Genomic DNA, 19,421 nt, shown 5'->3' on the forward strand with positions numbered 1-19,421 from the left:
CAGGGCTGCTCAGGAAAAAATTTGGTGGCCTCAGAGTGCGGCCACCAACTCTTGCTGGTGGCCGCTCTCACGCTTTTTCCTGAAATACTTAATTTAGCTTTAGGAAAACCAAATAAATATGCGCATATACACGTCCAAATCATTGTAGTTTGTTTATTGCTCGTTAGTAAGTCTGTTGTGAAAAGTGTTATTAACAAACGTACAGCTGTCACTTTTCACAGCAGACTTACTCAGCCCTGGCAAACTGGGCTTTGTATTTACCTCATAGACTCATAGACTTTGAGGTCAGAAGGGACCATTATGATCATCTGGTCTGACCCCCTGCATGCTGCAGGCCATAAAACCGTCCCTACCCCTTCCCTGGACTCTGCTGTTGAAGTCCCCAATCCTGTTTTTAGTGACTTCAATCGGCAGAGACCCTCCTGCTAGTGATCCCTGCCCCATGCTGCGGAGGAAGGCGAAAAACCTCCAGAGGCTCAGCCAATCTGCCCTGGAGGAAAATTCCTTCCCGACCCCAAATATGGTGATCAGTAAGACCCCGAGCATGTAGGCAAGAGTCTCCAGCCTGACCCCTGTTAGCCATTATACTATTTACCTACCATTGCTTGGTTTTCCTTGACTACTGTTTTACCATTAAACCATTCCCTCCATAAACTTATCTAACTTAATCTTAAAACCAGACAGGTCCGTTGCCCCCACCGTTTCCCTCGGAAGGCCGTTCCAATATTTCACCCCTCTGACGGTCAGAAACCTACGTCTAATTTCAAGCCTGAACTTCCCCACGGCCAGTTTATATCCATTCGTTCTCGTGTCCACATTAGTACTAAGCTGGAATAATTCTTCTCCCTCCCTTGTATTAATCCCTCTAATATATTTAAAGATATATTTAAAGTGAGACACTGGTTACGTCTACACTGGAATAAAAGACTCAGGGCATGGCCGTGACTGGCCCAGGTGTGGTTTGGGCTGTGGGGCTAAAAATTGCTTTGTAGATATTCAGCACAGGTGGCCGGAGCCCAGGCTTAGGGTCTCAGAGCCAAGCCCAAACATCTACGCAGCAATTTTACCGCCCCACGGCCCAAGCCCTGAAAGCCCAAGTCAGCTGACCCGGGCCAGCCACAGGTATTTCATTGCAGTGTAGACATACCCTCTGAGTACATTTCCCAGACCTGAAGAAGAGCTCAGAGTAGCTTGAAAGTTTGTCTCTCTCACCAGCAGAAGTTGGCCCAACAAAAGAGATTACTTCAGCTACCTTGTCTCTCTTAGCTATTATGAAACTGTGTCCACAATGGAGAAGGAAAGTCCCTCGCTGTTTCATTGTGCTGCAATCCTGCTTACAGTCATCTCTGCTTAGTGTGAACTCTTTTTCATGGCTGTGCTCTGAATGCTGCACCGTACTGCTGCATGGAGCACTTCACTCTGCCCCGTGACTTTTCTTAGAAATTAAATGGAACAGAAGATTGTGGGCAGGCACACGTCTAACTCCCCCACCGTTAAACATTTGTATCTAGTTATCACTGTGAAAGCAAAACCAAAGAGGATTTCCACCCGCTTCGTGGAAAGCTCAGATGAAGCCAATCTGCTAAACGACCAAGGGGAATGTGTTTTTTTTAAAACTACATTGCTGAGGTCAGGAACCATTTTCTGAACTCCGTGTGTAAGTTTTGTCAAGTACCATCTGGCCTTTCAATTTCCACAGTGATACTTAGAGTCTAGACTTGAGCTCTCTAATGAGGGAACTAAGGCCCTCAGACCTCCTGCTTTCTGCTTCACCAAAGGGAGGGTTGTTAGTCTCGGTTTACTTTTCAAGCAAGGTGCTCGGATACCATGGTAATGGGTGAGCTTATAAAAAGGTAGAATTGGCCTGTCTCCAAGCTGCCTTAATTTCACAGCATGGAGCTTTATTCCTCCCACATGAGAACACATAGTGATGATCTTCTTTTCCCCCTTTACTGAAATCTTAGGGCTAAAACTAGGGCTGGGCAAACGGGTTTTGAAAGACCTGAGACCCGATCTGAGCCTCTCTTCAGAACTGACACTGAAACATTTCTGGAGGCCTGAGTACGTTTCTCCTCTCCCACACCCTTCCACCCCTCTCCATTAAGCTGCCCTTTGCGAACCTGGTTCTGGTTGGGTCCAGGAGCAATCGGAAGTGAGGAAATACCGTGAAATGGGCTGGTCCCATGCTCTTTGTCAGCCTAGCCAGCAGCAAGAGGCCCCCCCCCCCCACATCTCTCGAGTTACCCAGCCTTGTTTTTTCAGGCACTCAGACTTTAGATGAGGATCCAGATGGCTGTGTGCATAGCAAACCAAACCTGCAACACGTCAGTCCCTCGTCCACCACTTACTCCTCCTAGTTTAGCTGCTTAATTAGGTCCCCACTGTGTTGTGTAACTCTCAGTTGCCCACCTGTACCTTAGGCTCCATTCTGACCCTGCATGTTTGTGCTGCCCATCTTACCTGTTTCCATGTGGAGCTGCCTTTTCCGCTAATTCCATGTCACGCTTGTGCCATTGCATGCTGCGTGAGCTCGCCCCTATTCGCTGGCATTAACTTGTGTGTCACTAACCTGCTTCATTGTTTGTCCCATCCCTCGTCGCTCAGACCATCTGAGGGGTAGCTCCAGGGAGCAGGTTTCTGAGTACTCGAGGCCCCGCAGAGCCCGGAGTGGTGACAGGCACGTGCGTGAACGGAGAGAATCCCAAAGAGCCTCCCTGGCTCTTTCTGATAATGCCACTGAATGCGAGTATCCCACCGCCGAGGAGTCTCAGAGCTCTCCTCTGCTGAGCAAGACCAGGGACGGTAACCAACGTAGCAGGGAGCGGCGGAAACCAGCCAGCCGGGAGAGGCCTCGGAGACCTCCCAGCCTTGACCTGGACAGGACAGCTGACTTTGAGCCCTGGGACCGCAGCAGCAGCTTGGAAAGGAAGCCACTGAACCGTGAGAAATCCAGGAGACCTCCCAGCCTTGATCTGGACAGACCAGTTGAATGCAAGGCCTGGGACCACAGCAGCAGCTGGGAGCGGCAGGAAAGGAAACCAATGAGCCAGGAGAGGCCTCCGAGACCTCCCAGCCTTGATCTGGGCACAGAGGTGGGACGTGCCACCTGGGAGCAAAAAGAAAAAAGGCCATTGAGCCAGGAAAGGCCTCGGAGGCCTCCTGCTCTTCAACTGGACCTGGAGACTGACCAGGCAGCCTGGGGCCACAGCAAAAGCCAGCAGCGGAGAGACAGGAAGCCACTGAGCAAGGAGAGAGCGAGGCGACCTCCCAGTCTTGATCTGGAGGCAGCTCAGGACCACAGCAGCAGCTGGTTATCCAACCCGGAAAACCAAAGGTCCCACCGCCAAGACCGCATGTCCCCCAGGGGGTCTTGTGAAGTGAGGTTCCGTGACGCAGAGGAATTGCACAGGCAAGATCACAGGAGGGGTGAGGAGAGCGATTATAAAAGAGCAGGACACGGGCCAAGAACGTCTCCCTCCCCCCACGCTGAGAACTGGGAAAGGGACAAAGACCGCCATCGAGACCCAGGTAACAGAGAAAGGGGGTTGGGCGAAGGATGCGGGGTGTGAGCCTGATTTGTCAGGTTGTCGTGGTTCTTCTCAAGGTCCCTGTCTAGAATATCTGTCTGGGCCCCATCTGTCTAGACGGCCAGTTTGTTTCCTAGGCTTGTGTTAGAAATGCCATTGGAAAGTTCCCGGGTCTCCACTGCTCCAGTGTGATACAGATAGTTCTGCGTCGACTCTTTGGACACGACGGTGATCGGAGCTGCCCAAGTACCTAGAGAGATAGAAAATGGTCTTGGCTCTTGTTCTCTGTATCAGGACGGCTCCCTTCCTTAATAAGACCCTCCTTATTCATATTCGGACTCTTTCTGGTATATGCTAGTGGGCGGGTGAAACGGAATTGCTATGAACTCTACTCCCGCTGTCTGGTGGAAACAGCCTTTTACTAATAACAATAATTACTGGCTCCGCAGTCTCCTGGCACTAAAACAAAAACAGTGGAGGCCGGGGACGCAAACCCTAAGCTGAATGAGCCAGATTCTGCCCTCAGCCACGCTCTTGCCACCCTGTTCCGTTCACTGGGGTTGTAAACGAGGGCAGACACTGGCCCCAGAGTGAGGGGTGCGCTCTCTTTGGGGACAGCTTTTCAAAAGCGCTCAGCACCTAGCAGTTTTCCCACTGTCCTCAGTGGCTGCTGGCCACCTCCCTTAGGAGCTCTTGTTTTTGTAAGTCCAGCTGTGTGTTTAGATCCCTAAATGGGAGCCACGGGGTACGGAGCTGTTGTGCAAGCTCTTAGTGTTTTGCCAAAGAGAGAGAATTTCTGTTTGTTTGTTTTTCTAGAGAAGTGTTTCCTGGTTCATTTTGTGGTGTGCTGCTGTACATGCATGTAGAGCCCACGGATTAAGTGCACTTTAAAAATCCAAATATGCCATTAGAATTTAAACACCTACTCGAACGCCTCTTGTACCAGCGAAGCGACGATGGTCTCATTGCTAAAGAAAAAAGCCAAGAGTTTGGAGACTTGCGGTCTAGCTTCAGCTCTGCCCCAGACTTAGTAGGAGCTTGCAGTAGTCACCTAACTGCTCTGCACTACAGCTTCCCTCTCCGTAAGGTGGAGATGATCCAACGTATCCCCCTTGCAGGGTGTTGTGAGTCATGTGTTCTTTTAGAAGCTCCTGCAGAAGTTGTTTTTTTGGAAATGCAAGTTATTAATAAGGGGTGTGTATCAATAAGGGTCACAGTCATTCCTCTGGGAGACCATGGCATAGCATTCCACTGGATGTATAGTAACTGCACAATGATTAAAATAGCCAAGCAGCTCATCTCCTCTTCCTGTGGGCATTAATTATAGCTGGCGCTTTGTGCCGGATGTTCCTACTTCAGGTGGGCAGGAGTAATATGGAAATTACTGCTGTCTTTCTATATTGGCTCTGTTTAGCTTAACAAAGAGAAGGTTAAGGGGCAACTTGGTCACAGTCTGTAAGTATCTACATAGGGAACAAATGTTTGATAATGGGCTCTTCACTCCAGCAGAGACAGGGATGACGTAATCCAATGGCTAGAAGTTAAAGCTAGACAAATTCAGACTGGAAATAAGATGTCAATTTTTAACAGTCCGAGTAATTAACAGCTGAACTACTTAGCAAGGGTTGTGGCGGATTCTCCATCACTGACCATTTCTAAATCAAGACTGGGTGTTTTTTCTAAAAGCTTTGCTCTACGAATTATTGTGGGGCAGGTCTCTGACCTGTGTTATCGAGGAGGTCAGACTAGATGATCACAGTGGTCCCTTCTGGCCTTGGAAGCAATGAAATAAACGTTCCTCTTTGTATTCTGAGGGGGGAAAAGATTGGCTAAGCCCTGGTCTGCCTTAAAATTAAATTGGTCGAGCAACATTGCTCAGGGGTATGTACAATTCACGCCCCTGAGTGCTGTAACTACGCCGACCTAACCCCTGGTGTAGATGTGGCTGGGTTAATGGAAAAATCCTTCCATTGACCTAGCTACTGTCACTTGGAGGGGTGGATTACCTACATGGACGGAAAATCCCTTCCATCCATGTAGGAAGAGTCTGCGCTGCGGCGGTAGGTAGAGATTATTCAATTTGGAGCAGACTGTAATTGCTGAATTGAGGGTAGAGAGGGATGATCTCAGATGCAGAGAGAGGCACTCGCCGGATGATCCTGAGATCAGACTATTGTAGCCCAGCGTCTGAAGATGCAAGCAAGATAGGACTCTCCTTGATAAAGTGCAGCATCCTTGTATCTGGTCCAACAGGGATGAGGAGACCCCCTGAGCTTCCTCCCACTCTCTGTCCAACACCTGGTGCAAAGGGAGTCTTGACTGGCTCTAAAAATGTCCCATTGTGAAAACCATCTAAAATAGGGGTGGTTTGACCCCACTTTCTGCCCAGAACAAGAACTGAACCTTGTATGAGATTCAGAAGTTTTTGTTTAATTATTTTCTCTCCAAAAGAAGGGCTGTCCTTGCTGAATTTGTGAACCAATCAGGACAGTAATGGCCAGAAATCTCACGAGAGCCTGTCCCAGGCTGGTTTTGCAGAGCCCAGCATTTCAGACAGGCTTTTCCTGCATCGCTGTCTCCAGTAATGGATCTCTGGACCTTCTGAGCAGAGCCGGTTTGGGCCTCTGGGAAAGTAGCCTATTGCAGGTGGAGGGGTGGGGGTGGTCCCATTCAGAGCTGCATGGGAGCTGAGAGATTTGATTTCTCTCCTGGTTTTGCAGGATTGAAGTCGAGGGGGACGAAAGAAGCTGTTTATGCCAAACCCCGAGTGGCCCGTAGGGACCTGGAGCTGTATGATGCAGAGATCGCTAGGAAACTGCAAGAGGAAGAACTTCTGGTGAGCAGAGACGGCAACAATTAACTAACGAGAGACAGGGAATTAACCCCTTGGCCAGTGTCAGCTGCTGTTGAGAGCTAATGGGCAACTGTCCTGTAAGGGGCCAGATTTTTAAAGGTATTTAGGCGCGATGGGAGTTAGGTGTTTAAATACCTTTGAAAAATCTGTCCCTAAATGCTTTTGGTCCTATTCCATGCATTGGACCAGTGACCTCGTGCAGTTTTCAGTAAATGCAACTTGATTTTGTATCGTTTTTTTCACGCACACCCAGTCTTTCCCAGAGCACTGGGCAGAGTCTGGGAATGACCGAGACAGACACACCTTAGGTGGCACAGGCGGGGCGGAGAGCCAAGGGGTGATCAGCAACAGGGCGGAGGGGGTAGACAGATGCAAGAGGGGAGCATGGGAAGATGGAAGGTGCAGAGGAGGAGTCTCTCTCGCTGATGCTGGGAAAAGCCATGCAGGAGACTGGGATTGGACGGGGTGGGGAGCAGGATGAGTTGTGACTGGGGGTGGGCGGGGGAAGGACTAGAGCAAAACCTCTGGAGGGTTTTAAAAACCAAGTTGGTCACTTTAACCTGGCTCGCGAGACAAACACGGGGAGGGTTGACGTGCTTGGGGAGCAGAGAGCGGTGTGATTCTAGGCAGGCCCCGAGCAGCGTGTTTTTGCTATTGTTCGATTTGACTCGAGGCCTCTCAGGTTCTGCTTTTCTTTTTCTAGGCCAACCAGGTTGATAAGAGGGCAGCGCAAGTAGCCCAGGATGAGGTGAGCCCCTGTCCCTCTAAGAGTTTAATCATTTGAACCCAACGGCTGAGAATGGTGGTTCATGAGAAATGTCTGTCTGCCTCAGGTCCCCCCTCTGGCACTGTCTGCTTGTCACCTCTTCTTACTCTCTCAAGACTTCAGGGCAGTAAATTGCATTTCCTGATTGCAGCCCAGCCTTTTCCTCCATTGCCAGCTCCTGGCCACGTACGAGTGACTCTAGTAGCCCTGAGGGGGATTGGTCCTGCTTTGAGCAGGGGGTTGGACTAGATACCTCCTGAGGTCCCTTCCAACCCTGGTATTCTATGATTCTATGACTGTCAGAGAAACCCCACCTTTGGGGCGGGGGGGAAGAAACAAAGGGCAGAAAGGGGGTGTCCTGATTCAGACTAGCCTGCCACCAAATCAGAAACCAACAGCGATGGGCGATGCATGCAGTGTATAATCTGCCCCATCACCGCAGTGTCGCCTCTTTTCTGGCAAGGGCTTCGGGTGAAGTCCTAGCCCCCCACGAAGTCAAGGGAACCTTTGCCATTGACATCAGTGGAGTCGGGATTTCACCCTTCACTTGTTAACTTTGCCGACGCTTTGCCCCTTGGCGTGCCCATAAAGCCAATGGATTGGAAGAGCAGGTTTGGCCGTTTTGTCCAGCTTCCCGCTCAATCTGGCGATGGTGAGGCCAGCTAATACGATGTACAATGAATTCGAAACCCAGGGGCTTTGCGGCTATCATTCTGCAGCCAGCCAGATGGGGGATCAAAGTGCCCGTGATGGGAAGTGGGCAAAAAGCACCATTCCTAGCTCCTCTGAGAACAGCAGTAATTGTAAAACACAGTGGGAAGTATTCAATTTGCTTGAAATCAAAATAAAGCCAGAGCTCTCTTACATGGGTCTTGTATTTTTTCTGTTAGGAGATAGCTCGCCTGTTGATGGCGGAGGAAAAGAAGGCTTATAAGAAAACGAAGGACCGAGAGAAGTCCTCTCTTGAAAAGAAAAGGCAGGACCAAGACTGGAAGGTACGCTTGGCCTCAGAACACCCCTACAAAGCAAGTGGTTTTGTGCCCATTTTCCAGATGGGGTAGCTGAGGCATAGGTGAAGTGGGGTAGATAGAGGTGGTGTCAGTCCTGATTGCAAGAGGGGCTGTAGATGCCAGCACTTGGAGGGTTAAAACAGGAGAGTAGCTCGAGTGGAAAATGTTAAAGGGCTTGATCCTGAAAGGTGCTGAGCACCATGACCTGCTGCACCTGTTTAAGCCCTCTCACGTTGTGGGTTCTCAGCATCTCATCTTGGCCCCAAGCCCCTGAAGAAATTCTGCAGCTTGTGTCTGAAACCCTGCAGATTTCCTCTGGCGTGTGCAGCGGCAGCAAGCCACGGCTGTAATGCTCACCGTCTTTGGGCGGTAGCCGTTAACGATGATGGGGCTCTGTTTCATTGATCATATGGACTGAAGAGCGAAGAGCCAGAGTGAAGTGAGGGACCTGTTATACCAGAGTTGACTGATGTGTGGAGCACAATATGATTCGAAACGTGCTGTCTGCGTGGCCGTGAATTAGTCCGTCCTCTCCTGCGGTTAACCTCCTGGAAGCTGGCAGTAGAGTGGAGTTATGTGGCCTGGTGCTCTGCCGATTGCACGCCAGCTGGGTCAGATTTGTGACTCAGTCTTGGGTGGGGAGATGCGGTAGCAGTGCCAGGCGTGCAGTGGCGCAGCCCTTTGAGAACAAGCAGCTTAGGGTAGGTCTACGCTTCGGTGCCTGAGCTGTAACTGCTGCTTTTAGCGCAAGCCCGAGTCTAGACCTGGGCTCCGAGACTTGCTGCTGCGGGTCTGAAAGCGCAGCTTAGGTGTTCCCTTCGTGCGTTTCGGAAGAGGCCATTTCAGCGAACAAGAAGGGGAACTGCAGTTAGACTAGGCAGGAGAGGAATTATAACTGTGGTGAGTTTCCAAGCTAGCTGGCAGAAACGGATCTTCTGCTGAAGTCCGAGGGACGTTCCCCCTTTGGTGCAAGTATTGGACAATTAGGTGTGGCAGAGGTTCCCCCGCTATCTGTGAACCACCAGCGGTTCGTGGAGAAGTAACTAGTCACATGGTGCTGGCTTCTCTTTATTTCCAGCTGCCAAATTGCCTTCAAAGACAGTGGAAGAGGCATTAAGTACTTTTCCTCGTGGTGTTTCTCCACCTACGCATTTGCTGTAGTTGCCCCAGGGATGGGTAATATGACTCACGTGGCGGGGAGGTGGCCGTGAGACTGTCGCTGTATGAAAATGTGGCCTGCACTTTGAAAAGTCACCTCCTCCCGCAACAGTCAGTGCTGGCCACTGCCAGGTAAAGGAGATAGATTAAACGCACCATAGACCTGGTCCATTTTTGGCCATTCTGAGGGAAGAACAACTGCGTCTCATAGACTCATAGACTCATAGACTTTGAGGTCAGAAGGGACCATTATGATCATCTGGTCTGACCCCCTGCATGCTGCAGGCCGCAAGACCCTTCCCTGGACTCTGCTGTTGAAGTCCCCAATCCTGTGTTTTAGTGACTTCAATCGGCTGAGACCCTCCTGCTAGAGATCCCTGCCCCATGCTGCGGAGGAAGGCGAAAAACCTCCAGAGGCTCAGCCAATCTGCCCTGGAGGAAAATTCCTTCCCGACCCCAAATGTGGCGATCAGTAAGACCCCGAGCATATAGGCAAGAGTCTCCAGCCCGACCCCGTTAGTCATTATACTATTTACCCACCATTGCTTGGCTTTCCTTGACTACTATGTTTTACCATTAAACCATTCCCTCCATAAACTTATCTAACTTTATCTTAAAACCAGACAGGTCCGTCGCCCCCACCGTTTCCCTCGGAAGGCCGTTCCATTATTTCACCCCTCTGACGGTCAGAAACCTTCGTCTAATTTCAAGTCTGAACTTCCCCACGGCCAGTTTGTATCCATTCGTTCTGGTATCCACGTTAGTACTAAGCTGGAATAATTCTTCTCCCTCCCTTGTATTAATCCCTCTAATATATTTAAAGATAGCAATCATATCCCCTCTCAGCCTTCGCTTTGTCAGACTAAACAACCCAAGCTCCTCTAGTCTCCGTTCTAAAGAAACCGTCGCCTAACCAGGGGATCGACGCCTCTTTTGAAGTAACTCTGCAAAGGGCGGGCTGGGAGGTGGTAGGAAGTAGTGTAGCTCCAGGTTCTGTAGAGACTAAAAATGGCATAGCGTGAGTCTGCCCATGTCTGCCACTGAGCTAGGTCAGCCTGTCCGCTGTCTGGCCAGATTTTCAAAGTTAGGCTTGCACTGTTGCAGACACTCGTTTGCATATGCCTGACCCAATGTGCCTGTGCAAATGACATGTATTTGCACATGCAAACTGTCAGCTAGATCTCTGGCTCACTGTGCACAATGGATCTGTGTGTGTCATCCTCTGGCTTAATGCATACAGTTGTGTCGCCTGCTAGTAACAGGCCCCAACAACATAACAACCTGCCTTGTATTTACAGCAAAAGGAGCTTGGCTCAAGAAGCCGGTGGTTCTGGTTTTGGAGTTCCCAGTTTGCTCCCTGTTGAATGGGTGTATGTGGTCACGGCTTCTTTCATGCAGTCGCAGGTGGCTACTTTGGACAATCTGGCCCATGTTTTGTAAGGAAAGTATATGGCTCCCCAGTGACCTGCCTTCTTCTCTTCTCCCCCTCAGCGTGACACAAGCGAATCCGCGCGTCCAAGGTCAAGAGAAAGGCTTGAACCTCAGAGACCCAAGAGTGACAAACCCGCACGGTGAGCTGCAGGCCCAGTCTGTAAAACTGGGCAAATCTGCCGAGGAAACAATCAAAGGGTTGAATCTCAGGGAGCAAATACTGGGAGATGACAGGAGGCGGGGGAGTGCAGGGGCTTGAACACTGAACAGGGATGGAAGGTGCAGGGCCCTGTGAGGGGCTCCTTGGTGTTGGCTTATATGGGTCCATGGCATTTAGCCACTGAAGGGTCCCCATCTTACAGTGGCAAAGACAGCTGAGCTTGGGCAGTGGCACTTGATAAGTGGCCAGGTGGCTCTGAGTGGGTTAAATATCTCCAGGAGTTTGGGCGGCTGCTTTTGAATGTCTGAAATCAAATGGACACCACGGTTGTCTCTATGCAGCGTTAATAAACGGAGACACGTGCACTGCCTCTCTCTCTCTCTCTCTCTCTCTCTCGGACTCACAGACACACTGAAGTCAGACAACTGCCTGAGTACAGACAATCCATTGCAACTGGGCAAATCTTACTGATTCGCCACATTGTGCTTGAGTGGTTGGGGGCCCATATTACAACCTTCCCACGCACTGATACAGCACCTGCAAGGGGGGGTCAAACGCTAGTGTTGAACTTGGTGGCTTTAAGCCCTGTTACTGGGACGAGACTAATAAAGTTTTTTTTTTTTTTTTTAATGAATAAAAGGTAGAGCTGGTCAGTGGGGGGGAGGAATCAATACAAATATTAGAATTTCAGACCTGTTCTCACTTTGCAAAGTTCAAAATGTACCTATTTTCACTGCAGAATTTATCACGGTATGTTTTTATCGAATTTCTCTATTGAAATGTTTCGCTTACTGAAAACACATTGAAACCATTATCCAATGAAAATGTTCAGTTAAATAAATGCGACATATTTGGAGAACATTGAGAAATGTTTGTGAGAAAAGGCCTATTTTTAGATGGCACAATTTTTCATTCAATAAATTCTGACCACATCTATTAAAAGGAGACTATTTAAAAGCCTTAAAGGCTGGAAATAATGCATAACTTAACAATTGGAGTAATTAACCATTGGAAACAACTTACCAAGGGTTGTGGTGGATTCTCCATCACTGGCCATTTTTAAATCAGGACTGGGTGCTTTTCTAAAAGCTCTGCTCAGGCATTATTGTGGGGCAGGGCTCTGGCCTGGGCTATGCAGAAGGTCAGACTGGATGATCACAGTGGTCCTTTCTGGCCTTGGAATCTGTGAATGAAATCTGTGAATAAAAGTTCAGCCCAGGAGAGCAAACAGCACAGACGCCTTTGCTGCCAACATGCAGGATGTGCTCCGGGGTATTATTTTGGGTGCTTCATTGTTGCTGTAATTTTTTTCCTGACTTTGTTTCCTTTCTGTTCTTGACAGGCCGCCGCCACCGTCAGTCACAGAACTGGACGACTTTGATCACAGTCATGGTTTTACAAGCCAGCCTAGCTCCGTGCGTCAGTTTTCTAAACCTGAGTCTTCTCCAAAAGGTAAGAAGAGCGGCCCATAACTGCTTCAGCACTTCGTTCACATTGGTGACTCAGTTCAAATAACCAGCCTGAAAAACATTACTTTCTGGTGGCTGCTGTGTGTGGATAGATAGAGAGAATATCACATCACACCCTACAGACACACGATCCTGCTCCATAAACCGTCTGTTCTCGAGTCCCTGCCCCAAAGAGCTTACATCTAAGAGCTAAATTATGCCTCTTGAGAACACACAATAAAGAAAAGAACAGGAGGGTTTGACAGTTTCATTTTCACGCGTGACTAGCTCAAGGCGCAGGATGAGGGAATGGTATGAAGGCAGCAAAGCAATGGGCTTCGGCTGACTCATCCTGCTACACAGAGCAATCCTACACACTAGGAAACCTTCAAAGAGTTGTCTGGCTGGTGGATGACCGGGCTGAGGCTTTTCTGTAGAGCGCTAGACTTGCCGCGTGCATCGGCCTGTCTGTGGTTTTTCCATAGCCCTTGTCACTAGAGCATCTCAGCACAGTGCTTTCTGAAATCACTTGAGGCTGGGGTCCCTTCATTCTCCAGCTTCCATAGCTGGAGAGGAAGGGGTGGGGCTAGCTTATGTGAAAGGGAGGGGAGATGTTGGGGGCACTTCATATAGGTTACTAGATGCTGAATCAGTGCCTAGTGCCGTTCTCACTGGTGGGCCATTCGCAGACTGAGAGCAATTGAAGGGTTTGCCTTTTCCGGGGACCTATCCAGGTGTTTCCCGAACCTTTTACTGACCCTAATAGTCCACCTTCCCCACTTCTGAATTTTTGAATGCACCAACACTCAGACAGTTAAACCAGCCTCAGGGCTGCTAAGAACTAGAAGAAAGCTTTAGATCCAGTCATCCTCACTCTGCTATATGCCAGTGGTTCTGAAATGTTTCTATTGATGACCCCTTTCACAAGGCAAGTCTCTGAGTGTGACCCCCCCTTACAAATTAAAAACACATTTTTTTCCATATTTAACACTATTATAAATGCTGGAGGAGAAGCGGGGTTTGGGGATGGAGGCTGACAGCTCGTAAACTTCACGTTATAACCGTGTGACCCCCTGAGGGATCATGACCCCCCAGTTTGAGAACCCCTGCTCTGTGCTAACTGATTTTTCCCTTTTGTTTTATAGGTTTCCATTACAAGCAGTAGAAAGCTAGACTTTGCATTGATACTGACTCTCTTCTGTAGCAAACGTTACTGGAATTCCCAGGAGAGCTTCTCATTTCCTTTACCCAACTCGAGTTCCATCCTCAGGACTTCTTCCTTTTTAAATGTCATGTCAATAAGTAGTGTATGTTCATTCTGGTTTCCTGGTTGTTTGTGATCACTTTAGTAGCACAGTAAAATCTAGCCACTGTGTAGCTGGCCAGCTGTACCTAGCTAGCTGATCTGACACCACTTTTCCAGCCCTCTGAATCCCTTTTTAGCTACAGCTGCATCTTTGACAATTAGTGGCTTGATCTTTTTTTGAGAGAGAGAGAGGGAGACAATTGGGGGGAAAGTCCAAGATGTGAGGTGGATTATGGCAATGCAGAAATCAAGAAACAGGATGGAGATTAACATGTGACTAAGATGACCCACAGCTTTCTGTTGTAACCGGGAATGCACATCTTCCCGAGTACTGAGTGAGAAAACGGAGCCAAATCAACACAGAGCAACTGATATTTTCCATGGTAGTTGGCATGAAGGTGAACGCATCTTCGTACATCTACCAGCAGGCTGCTCGGACTTCACGCCCTTTGGAGGAAAAACTGTTCTGTCTACAAAGTCTCTGTTGTGCTGTCACTTCTTAGGAAACACCCTTTGGGTGACGCACGTAACGTGCTTCTGTGTCTGAGTCAGGCCTCTGAATAAGGGGCTATAAAACTTCAGCTCTTGCTGTACATCTCCTATGTATTGCTTTTAAGAAGTTTTCAATTTCTTGATGCAGCTGTCAGTGGTGGAGCCAGAGGGGAATATAAATTCATGGACCATAGGACCAAAAGGGACCATTATGATTATCTGGGGTGACTTTGTGCACGGCACGGGTCAGAGAACCTCACCCAGTAAAAATGGGGGAAATTAGTCTTCTTTACACCATTGAGCCCAATAACTTGTGGCTGAACCAGAGCGTGTTTTCTAGAAGAGCACCCAGTCTCGGTTTGTTTAAGATGCCATGTGAGGATGACGTAATCACTTCCCAGAGTGCAGGAATCCTCTGTCAATCAAAGATACCTGCCTAGGTTCTCTCCTGTACTGATCCTTGTGTCCCCACCCGCCCCATGGGAGACGAGTACTTCCCGAACCGCCTCCCAGGTCTTTCAGCCTTAGCGTTTTTGTCAGTCTCTGTGAAAATACATTTGAATTGCAAAACTGACCATAGATGTACAGTAAGTTCTTAAGCCTATCCAGCCAATAAGGGCTAGGTGGCCAGTCCGCAAGTCAGTGGCTGTGCATTGGTGAGCAGCCTGGGAGGGAAACTCCCTGAATTGCTGCTACCCCAGAGAGGCAGTAAACTGCACTGAGTCTGTGCTTGGTGCATCACTTGGTTCCCTGACCTGCCAGGGTCACGATGCTGCTGGGCGCACGGAGAGGTGGGGAACGCAGCGGCTCTCCAGAGCCTGCTCGCACGAAGCGATGGTGCACCGTGCTGGCACAAGGGAGTAAGGAATGCTTCTGCCCCTCTGCTCCTTTGTAGCGGTCTGCAGGATGGGCCCCAATCCAGCCCCAAGGCCACGTCTTCGCTAGGAAAAAAAAAGGCGTGTTCTTAACTCCCAGCTAGGAAAGTCCTAGCAAAGACAGGGCAGTCAGTAGCTGGCCCACGAGCTAGCAGGTCGAGTTCAAGGCTATGGAGCAGCCTAGTTTACCCTGACCTAACTCGTGTGAAAAATACAAATTGCCTGGTCTTCACGAGGCCTTTACCTCCGATTAGTTACCCTGTGTTAGAACAATAGCTGCCATGCAGCGCCTTTCAGCTGTAGATCTCAAAGCAGTTTACAAATCATTTTACAGCTGGGGAAACTGAGGCATAGAGAGGACTGATGATGTGCCTAAGGTCACCCAACCGGCCCGTGGCCGAGAGGGGACTAGAACCCAGTTGTCTGAGTCCCAGTCCAGTGCTCTATGTATCAGGCCACACTGCCTCTGTTAGCTAGTGTGAGTCAAGAACGCACCTTTGTTCTGAATGAAAAGAAGGCTTAGGTGAGTTAGAAATAACTTGGGGGTTTTCTGCATTGTTGGTATCCCCTGCTGTTGAATGGACTCCGGCCGACGTCTCCAGACTGCACAGGAGCGCGCCTGCTCTCCCCTCTGCCTCTCTCCAGGGGACTCGGAAGCTCTCTCTTCCTCTTCTCAGGAAACAGCCCCGCTTGTGGCTAGATTTGACTGCCCTTGTCTCCTGCTCTTTCAGTTGCCCCACATCCATCTCGTCAGAAGCGTTAATGGAGTTTTAAAGGAAACGATCCCAAGATGCATCGTGTACTTTTTATTTGACAATTTTGGCAAATGTGCTGGTGCCATTTGCAAGGTTTTTATGTTATAAATGTTTATTTTTATATTTCATGGAACAGTCAACATTTCTACTGCCGAGAATGCCACTTTTCTGTCTTTTCCTGCATTCCCCCAACCTGCATGTATTGTGAAATGGAACGGGGGCTGGGGGCAGTTTCTGTACTGACAATTCTCAAATGGTCCAAGACCAGGTCCTGCCCCTTGGGTCATCCGGGAGGTATAAAAAGTTGCCAAATCAGAATACGGTTGCATTTTACAGTGGCTTTGTGCAAGTCTAAAGGACGTCACAAGGCGGGGAGAATCCGAGCCCTGGAGCTCAGCTCCTATTGGCAGCTAATGATGTTTTTCCCCTCCCGCGCCCCGACTGGAGGCTGCAGTTTCCATCTTATCCCCATTAGGAAAGTCTTTAAGGGCCTGATCCTGCTCCTGTTTCCGGGCCCGATTCTGGAAAGCATCCCTATTCAAGAAAGGTGCTCAAGTCCCATTGAAGTCAATGGGACGTAAGATGCTTAGTTAGGTGGCAAAGCTCCCGTTGACTTGAATGAGAACTGGATCGGGCCCTAAGGACCCAGCCCTGCTCCTGTTGAAGTCAATAGGCATCTGTTGAGCAAGGATCAGGTCATCAATAGGTGGAAGATCGAGGACCTGATTCAGCACAGGCCGAAGCAGCCATGAATGACTCTGTTGCTATCAGTAGAGTGGCCGCTGCTTATGCCAGACATAACATTGGCCCTTAGAGCTAAAGCTCTGGCTGGTTGGTTGGTGTCAGTGATGATTCTAATAAGACCCAGCCTGGGCTATGTGCTCTTTCCCTGATGGAAAGCCAGGGAACCGACCCTTCTGTTGCTCCGTTTAAGTACCTTGGCCTATTGCCTTGCTCTGAATTAAAACGTATTCGGCAAAAGGCTGGAAAACCCTGCTGGTGTCGTTCCCACCTCTGTTGCATTTCTTCCTGTGTGCTTTATGACAAGCAACAGAACAGAAAGTGCATGGCAGTGAAGCCCGTTGCTTCCTGAGTTTCCTTAGCTGGCAGGCACACATCACTAATGCGGCCTGAAGCTTCGATGTGTGCAGCTCACTTCGTACAACAAGAGCGGGAAGCAAACGGATTTCCATACCCGGTCTTGGTCGATGTTCTTGCCACCACCTGGTCTTCCGTCCAAAGCACAAGAGTTGTAGCGATCTTTGAGGAGCGAGGTTAGGCGAACTGAGTGATCGTGCCTTAATCCCAGGGTAGTCGACACCGTAGCCATTCTGATCAGAGTCAGCGTGCTATAAAATAAATCCAGCCTGCCATCTTAAGACATGTACTGTACAAGGAGGAGAATGGAGGATGCCAATGGGAGACAGAGGCAGCAGGTTAACCTCATGGCTTTTAAAGGACTTTCTGGTTACTGTTGTGAAAAAAACATTTTTTAATTGGTAGGTTATTTTTTATCATTTGACTTCCTTCGTGGGGAGGGAGGGTAGAATCTACAACAGCTGAAATCTGCTTAGCTCTACAAAAGGATCTTGTATGTTTCAGTATTTTTATATTGCAGCAAGGCAGGTCTTTTAAGATGGGAATTGAGACAATTCATCTTTAATACAGGAAAAAATGGATTTTTTTATAGTCCACTTTTGAGATTTTTATTTTGTGCCAAATCAGACCAGCTGTTCCAGCATAGATTATTCATTCAACTTACCACACTGGATTGATGTATGTACGTGTGTATTTTTTTTATGCGGGATTGTTGATTAATATTCGCCTGCGTGCAAGCTAACTGTCGATTGCAGATTGATGATTTCCACGAGTGGGAACGTTTTGGAGGCAGTGCAAAGACAATGTTTTTATTTTAAGGCTGCAGAATCCCCAGCCTACCTTGTGCTCTTGTAACCCAGCATGGCCAATCAGTAAAATAATTAAAAGTGGCCTTCTTACGCAGCATATCCTCCCGGGCATCTGCCACCCTAAGCAGGTTCTCAGTGCTGGGAGCCTTGCAGAGCCAGTGCGGCTGTGCTGAGATACGACTGAGATGGGCACAATACTTAGGGGGAAGTGGGATCTGGGTTGTCCCACGGGCCTTGCCCCCTGGGAAGCTCGATCCAAGCAGAGTTGTTATGGAAGGGATCCTGCAGCACCAGGGAACATTTGAATTTGCACTTGCCCCATCATTTTCCAGATCTGCAGTTGAATTTTGCCCATCTGCCAGTGCAGGAGACAGTTCTTGGGGCCCCTTATCTCCTGAGTTCCAAAGCTCTCTTGACTTCCCCTCATTTTGTTGGTTTGGGAGACACCTATGGGGCAGCACTGATTGTGATGGGAGGTTCGGCAGTGCAGCTTGGAGCTGTATATATCCCTCAATAGCTGGTTGCTTCTGTTGAGAAGATATTTTTAATCACTATCGGTAGCAGTTGCACAGTTTATTTTTTAAGATGATGCTGTAACAGACCTTGTGGTTCTCTAATAATGTCACGGTCGTGGTCACTATGCTGCACACAATGGCTCTAGCAGGCCTAGAACTCAGCACCTCCTGCGCTGAAAGCACAGGGCCCTGCCTCTTGCGCTAGAAATGTCTCTCCATTACCAATTAGCAGCACAGGGCCTATAATGAGACGCAGTTCAGACTCTATCCAGCAGAGGGCAGTGGTGGAGACAAACACTGCCCCCTTAACTACAGTACTGTCTTTGTCCCAATAAACAGTTTCACTGTATCAGTGTTCTCTTTAAGTAGATTCTGCTGTGTCTCCACCTGTGTTTATGCACTGCAATACAGCTAACCACCTCAGAGAAGTAACTAATGTAGCTCTTCAGGGTAAACGTTCAGCCTGGGGCAAGGAGATATTAGCCATAGAGTAAAATTAATTAGTCAAGTGGCTAACTCCCTCAGAGCTGCAAACGCACCCTGTGTTCTAACAGCTAACCCATAAATGTAAATTGTACACTGACAATAATCCATCTATGCAACCCTATTATTTTTTGACTGTTCGTCCTATAGTTTTACCAGGTTTAACATAGAACTTCTGAATGATATTTAACCAAAGTATCACGTTTGTGTGAGAGTAGCATGTTTTGCTTCTTTTTTCCTGAACTCATTGAATGTAAAGAGAATATCGCCTTGTCCATCTTGTTCAATAAACCATAGTCTTTTGTTATCCACCTGCATCCATCTGTGTTCTTCTCCACGGATTCATAAGGCTATTGAACTTAATTATTTTTCTTAATGTGAGTCAAAAGGCTTGCGAAGTACATTTTCCTTGTCTAGTGTCCCCTTTTTGTTGCTTCTGTAAGAGCTGGAAAGGTGTGAGATTTCACGTTCCAGATCATTCCATCCTTGGCTTCTTTTGGTGCTTCGCTTATAATACCAATGATTATGTTCTTCCAACTTAATAGAAGTAGCAAAATATTGGTTATATTTTAACTCGATTGTATTGTGTCCAGAGAGATTGAGAAGGGTGGGTAATGTCATGGAAGGAATCTGGTCTGTTTCCCTTACTGAGACTGTGATACTGAAAAAATAAAACAGTGGATTTATTTGCACGGGGGTTTTTTTAAGTGTGGTTTATAATTTGCAAATAGTCT

The 19,421-nt window shown here is 48.5% G+C and overlaps 1 protein-coding gene across 2 annotated transcripts in view; it reads left to right on the top strand.

The window, feature by feature from the left end:
* Positions 1-19,379, top strand: part of CCDC50 (coiled-coil domain containing 50) — a 56,255-nt gene extending 36,876 nt beyond the window's left edge. The window contains exons 6-12 of one of the 2 annotated variants that reach the window (XM_054038855.1): positions 2,605-3,528; positions 6,248-6,363; positions 7,085-7,129; positions 8,038-8,142; positions 10,807-10,886; positions 12,249-12,358; positions 13,500-19,379. In XM_054038855.1, the coding sequence (XP_053894830.1) occupies positions 2,605-3,528; positions 6,248-6,363; positions 7,085-7,129; positions 8,038-8,142; positions 10,807-10,886; positions 12,249-12,358; positions 13,500-13,519 (1,400 nt within the window). In that variant the 3' untranslated portion in view covers positions 13,520-19,379. The remainder of the gene's footprint in view (positions 1-2,604; positions 3,529-6,247; positions 6,364-7,084; positions 7,130-8,037; positions 8,143-10,806; positions 10,887-12,248; positions 12,359-13,499) is intronic. The other variant, XM_054038856.1, reaches the window with a different exon arrangement.
* The last annotated feature ends 42 nt before the right edge of the window (positions 19,380-19,421 follow it).

The sequence above is a fragment of the Malaclemys terrapin genome, chromosome 9 (assembly GCF_027887155.1).
Source record: "Malaclemys terrapin pileata isolate rMalTer1 chromosome 9, rMalTer1.hap1, whole genome shotgun sequence".
NCBI classification, from domain to species: domain Eukaryota; kingdom Metazoa; phylum Chordata; order Testudines; family Emydidae; genus Malaclemys; species Malaclemys terrapin.